General features: G+C 47.5%; 1 protein-coding gene across 2 annotated transcripts in view; it reads left to right on the top strand.

Annotated features, from left to right (window-relative positions):
• Positions 1-4,166: 4,166 nt before the first annotated feature.
• The window catches only part of dgkd (diacylglycerol kinase delta), a gene marked incomplete at its 5' end in the record, with an annotated part of 48,445 nt that continues 46,475 nt past the window's right edge, over positions 4,167-6,136 (top strand). Inside the window, one exon of one of the 2 annotated variants that reach the window (XM_084065466.1) lies at positions 4,167-4,313. In XM_084065466.1, coding sequence (XP_083921592.1) covers positions 4,179-4,313 — 135 coding nt within the window. The remainder of the gene's footprint in view (positions 4,314-6,136) is intronic. The other variant, XM_084065464.1, reaches the window with a different exon arrangement.

Below are 6,136 nucleotides of genomic sequence, written 5' to 3'. Positions count from 1 at the left end.
GGAGAAGGGCCGACTCGTGCCATAAGATAGCTAGGGATCATGCCCAGGAAGAGGCACCTTCCAGTTCCTGGGGTAGCGACGGGGCGGCGAAGACCCCAAAATCATGGTTCTTTGAAAATTTTCGATTTTTTTCCTAAGTGTCCGCATGGGCTCCAGAGGTCCCCGGGGACCCACTGGAGGACCCCCGGCCTAAAATTCCAACTTTTTTCGGCTTGTCGATCTGCGCTTTTTCGGGCTAAAACGGCCCGTACCTCCCGGTCCGTGGGTCGCTCGGGGCCGGCGGAGGGCTCGTTGGATCTGGGCCGGGGGTGCGCACGTGTCGGTACCCCCCCCCCCCCCCCCCCGGGCCCCTGGGTGGCTGCCCGGGCAAACGGTGGCCGAAAAACCCGAAGAAAGCTCCGGAAGGCTCAGGAGCTTTAGGGCTCGCTGCCTCTCCCATGCGTGAAATTTCGCATTGGGGGGAAAGTGGCCACTTGTGCCATAGGGTAGCTAGAGACCATGGCCATGGTGCACCATATTCGGGGGCGTCCCCGTGCCTCGCAGGGCCATGGATCCCGGAGGTTGCAGCCTTTAGTGTTGCAGCCTCAGGTCGCCCTGGCTCTCCCCTGGTGGAGAGGGGGAAGCTACGGACAAGGGCCGACTGGTGCCATAGGATAGCTAGGGCGACGGAGCCTCGCCCGACGTGAGGCTCCGTCTGTGGATCTCCGCGTCGTACCTCCCTGTCCCCTCCCCGTGGCCCAGGAGGCGTCCCGCTCGTCCCTGCCTCCCTCCTGTGAAAAAGTCTCCACGGACCGGCAACCCCACGGTGCGCGCCTCACCTGGGCGCGCTGTCTCTGTGGTGGAACAGGAGGCCTACCTGGTTGATCCTGTAGCATATTGTCTTAAAGGGCGCTGCAGACTCGTCTGAGTTGGGCGCGCAGTCACTGCCAAGTGACCACGCCGGGACAGTAACTGATATGGGTGTAGACAAAATAGGTGGCGCACGCAGGAGTTGAGTAAACCAAAGTTCCCGATTGTGGACCCACAAGGCAAGTTGCCTTGATGGGGTTGGGGGCGGGGGAACTTGACATGAACCTGCGAGCAGCTACGTATCTATGTGGGTTGTGCCCGGCGCCGCGGTTGTCCCGCAACTCAGCAGTGGCTGCACCCGAGTTAATCGAACGAGATTCCCACTGTCCCTACCAGCTACCTAGCGAAACCATAGCCAAGAGAAATGAAATCAGCTCAGCCCATAGAGGAAAGAAGACAATCTTCAGCGAGGAAACAAGACCCTGCTAATGGGCGTGATAACTATTGCGGCACCCCTTGTACCACCAGGTACCTGCGGTCTGTAGGCCGCGGGACCCCCCCCGACTTATCGCCCGCCGAGGGGTGCTTAATCGTGGGTACGCGGGACCGGCCGGTGAGCCGGGCCCGACGCGCTAAGTTCAGAATAGTCCCAGGGGCGACTATTCTGGTTTGTACCACTAGGTCCCCGCGGTGCTTGGGCCACGGTCTGTAACTTCACTTAACGCCCGCTGAGGGGTGCTTAACACATCGGGTGCCAAACACGGTCTGAACCGTGTGTTTACATAGTGGCGGTTCGGTGCCGAACACGGTCTGAACCGTGAGTTTGGTCTTTTTGTTTTTTTCGTTTTTCTCCGCGCGGGCGGGGCTAGAGCAGCTCTGGGAGCACCCATTGTAATCCTGCGAAGGAAGTGCCAGATCGCTCACCGGAAACAAAAAAAAAATTCACATCCGCTTCCTGTCTATTTCCTACTTTGAAACGCCTATATCTCCGAATCTGTTTCCTGTGGGGAAAACCGGTCATGCGCGATGCGTGATCCCCCCCCGTTGTAACTCGCAAGGGTAATGTTATGGTTCCAGGCTGTAGCCAGGCTCATGGCTCAACATGAATCGATGCTTTTTTCCGTGTGGATTTGCTCATCGCGGAGTCTACAGATTTAAACAGTAAAGCGCAGTCAATGGGGAGAATGCTGGCACCCAACGTAAGTTGTTATGAAAAAACGCTGGCACTCGATGTGTTAAGAGTGGGTCCACGGGACCGCCTGGAGAGCCGGGTGTCCGTCGAGGCCTCCCCGGGGGTCCCCAGGGGTCCCTGGCTGTAGAGGCCTGACCCGACCGACAGACCGGTCGGGTTAAGCCTCCGGAGCCAGGGAGCCCCGGGGGTCCCCGGTCCACCTCCGCGCCCAGGGACGGCTGTCGGACTGGTGGGCTTTCGGAGCAGCGGGCCGTCGGAGCTGCACCACGTAGCCACAATTTAATGTTGTGGTCACCATCATCATCGGTGTAAAGAAAACTTTATGAAGTCTTATAACTTATAACTTACTAATAATATATCTATATATAGTCTTATACCTTTGGGGGATACCTTGGGTAGCCCGGGGGAACCCAACAGGTGACCCCAACAGCACATTATGGAAGGGCCATATGTGACGCTGAAGGAACATACGGATGAGGGAAGATAGGGTCTAATTTGGGATGAGGGAACATAGGGTATGATTTGGGATGAGGGAACATAGGGCTGAGGGAACATAGGGTCTAATTTGGGATGAGGGAACATAGGGTTGAGGGAACATAGGGCTGAGGGAACATAGGGACTAATTTGGATAAAATAAATTTGTTAGGGATTGAGGGAACATAGGGCTGAGGGAACATAGGGCTGAGGGAACATAGGCATGACCCCTAGAAGCAAGCCCAAAGGAAAAACGCAACCCGCAACTACCAATATATACAAGCAACTTTACAGAAAAATAAGCCCAAAGTTGCTTATAATAAGCAGACATGGCAATTCAAAGGAGCTTTATTGGCATGATAACATTGCCAAACCAAGTGTCAAAATATAATAAAAACTGTTGAAAATGGGGAAAGTTTATACAGTTGGAGGGGTTACAGCATTGTGTAAACAGAGCTATGTCACAATGCATCGTTATATACATGTTATATGTACAGGGTATAAAGCTTTTAATTGAGACAAATAGCAGCAATCTTTTGCAGTCACTTTGGGACAAATAGCGGCATTTTTTTCTCAAAACTATTTAAATAGTATACAAAAAAGCCTCAGATTTAAAATGTGTCTAAAGGTAGCAGCTCTAGAAGTCAGTAGGTCTAGATTGAGGTCTAGTCGGGAGACTCAATGGTTAGTAGTCCTTAGGGTGTTTGTATTCCATTGGTTAACCTTCATTTATCGCAACAGTTCACAAATCTTGCTGCTGTGTTCGCACATTGTTGGATTTCTCCCAGTATAGGTATGGGAGTTTTTTGTCTTTGGCCATGTTTTCAAACTCACTTTGGGTGTGTATGTGTCTCTGATGTCTTGGTGTAGTGGGCAGGTGGTTAGAAAGTGTAGCTCTGTTTCCACCACATTTTGTGTGCAGTGGGTGCATAGTCTGTCTTCCCTTGGGAGTGGGGTCTGTCTGTGGCGGCCTCTCTCTATTGCAAGGTTGTGTTCACTGAGTCTGTACCTATAGTCGTCAAGGCATATCCTAAGTTTTGGGTCGTTCACCATGCTCAGGTATTCTGCCAATGTATATTCTCTTTTTTAGCGTTAGAAAGCATTCCATTTTGCTTTGGTTTTGGGTTGTCTCTTTCCTGTATGTCAGGTAGCTTTCTTTTTGTTTTCTTATAATCTGGTTGAGTCCAATGGGCTTTCCGTCTGTTAGTTGTGCTTGCGTTTGTGCACAGAGTCCCTGGACCAGCTGACTAAGGGGGCATCCCTGTAGGTTTTCTCTATGGTTGAGGGCTATGTTATGGAGCGTGTCTGGGTTGCTTTCTTTTAGGTCAGTGATTCTCAACCAGTGGTCCGGGGACCACCAGTGGTCGTTGAGGGGGTTCCAGGGGTTCCCCAGCCAAATAGGAACCACATTGACCCTTATGTGTCCGTAACTCTGAGAGTGTACAAATGGAACCAAATGATCTTTTCAAATGGGGGTCCATGGGCTAATATTTGTCAATTTGTCAAGGGGGTCCTTTATGCGAAAAAGGTTGAAAACCACTGTTTTAGGTGGTTATAAAATGTAAGTGCTCTCTTTACTTTGACCCTAGACCCCTCTTCCGTTCCCATGCGTTGTCCCCACTCCACCGCTAGGGGGCGTCGCCGTCCCTGCCGTTCTGTCTCTCTCGCTCTCTCTCTCCACCCGGCTGTGACTCTACAAATATTGCCCGGGTTTAGTGTCAGGATGGCGGAGTCAGGAGGAGCAGAGATCCCGGTCAGATGTCTGGAGGAGTCGTCAGATAGCGAACCCGACCAAGAGCACGGCTCCCCGCAGAAACTCATCAGAAAGGTCTCCACGTCCGGACAGATAAGGAGCAAGGTAACAGTCTAATGATCAATGTGGGCTTTTTAATAAGATTAAAAACGCACACGGGGGCTGTTTTTTTTAATGTGTGTGTGTGTGTGATCGTGTTGTGTGTTCCTCTAGTTTTCATTCAAGCAGCAGCCACCCATCGGCCCATGATGATGGACACAAATGGACAAAAGTTGAAAAGATATAAAGCAAAAAAAAGAAAGGGCACCTCTGCTTATATTTCCGTCTGTTTTCTTATTTGCTTTTTTTGAACGCGACTTTATATTCTGTTCAATCGTTCAAAACGTTATTGTAGCTGCAGGGGAAATGCAAACATAACGTTCCGTAGGTATAAGATCGGCTTGGCTTTCTGAAATACAAACAAGTTTACTTCCAGTTTTATTCTTGTAAAATAAAGTTTTCCTTTTGTCCGAACCCGCTGCATAACTGACCAAAAGCTGACTTCAGAACGAAACGGACCGGGAAACGGGGATCTAATCGAATTTGAACGTTTGGACGCTCATGTTTACCGTTGTAAACATGAGCGTCCGAATGTTGCTCATGTACAACGATCAAACATTTGTCCCGTATCCGCTAGCCGGCTGGGCTAACATGCTAACGACCACCGATGTGATGGAGGTGTTACGGCGAAATGTGTGCCTTGTCGAATTATGTCTTTAGAGATTACTGAGGCTCTTACCGTTATCTAACGCACCGTTTCCCAAACAGTGGGTCGGGACCCATGTTTGGGTCGCGGACCAATTTTGATAGGTCGCGACTAAAAATCCCCCTTTCTTTCTGTTTAATTAAAAAATATATATAATTATTATTTCAAAAATGTTAAAACGTTTAAACAAAATCAACAAATCACAACTTTTCATTCATTGAAAACAATTCCAACATTTTTTCAAAAGTATTTCATAATTAAAATTAAGAATACGTAAAAACAACGTTCAAGAAGTAGTGTAAATAGCAGATCTACAAGCTCACAATGCTCCTAATTATCAGTGGTGGAAAACCTACTCACATTTTCACAAAAGTATCAACTGCAATGTAGAAATAATCTGTTGCAAGTAATAGTCTCGAAATCAAAATTTACTTGAGTAAAAGTACAAAAGTATTATCAAAAGTACTTAAAGTACCAAAAGTAGAAAGTACTCATTATGCAGAATGTCCAATTTCACAAGTTTTCAAATGTATACAAATCTTTTGAAAATAGCAGATCTACAAGCTCACATTTACTTAAGTACAGTACTTAAGTAAATGTACTTACTTTCCACCACTGTAATTAGGGTGGGTAAATAAAATAATCATTTCATGTATGTGCAAGTATACAGTGACAAATTACACCCCAAAGGAGTGGGGACAACATTTGTTGTTGTTATAATTAATTCATTAACAAATTAATTGAAGAAGAGCCTTAAACTTTCAAAGTTATGAAAACCAAAAGTACAAACCTTCAGAACTTCAGAGGGCACAACACCAGAATTCCCAAGGTCATCGAAAGATATACAACAGGGCAAGATAGAATCTCAATCTTCACCCTTTCGAATGGCCACTACTTGGTAGACATATTTAGTTTTCATGTAAGAATGTAATCCTAATTAATAAAGATATTTGCCAAAGTATTATTCCTGCCTTTGGCATGATCTATATTTAAAGGACACCTTTGTTTTTTTTACAACCACGGTTTAGGTTTTAGCTTGTAATTAAAGTAAATAAAATATGAGTGTTATTTTTTTTTAATAGCTTTCTATAGCTTTAGCAATTATCGCGATCTTTTTTACAGTGGGCGGGGGCATTCGGGCAGGTGGCTAAATGTCTTTTTTTACACAATGAATAAGGTCCCG

Source organism: Gymnoscopelus microlampas (genome assembly GCF_963454915.1).
Source record: "Gymnoscopelus microlampas genome assembly, chromosome: 8".
Taxonomy (NCBI): Eukaryota; Metazoa; Chordata; class Actinopteri; order Myctophiformes; family Myctophidae; genus Gymnoscopelus; species Gymnoscopelus microlampas.
Note: the sequence above shows the minus strand (reverse complement) of the source record. Positions and strands in the feature narration are given on the sequence as shown.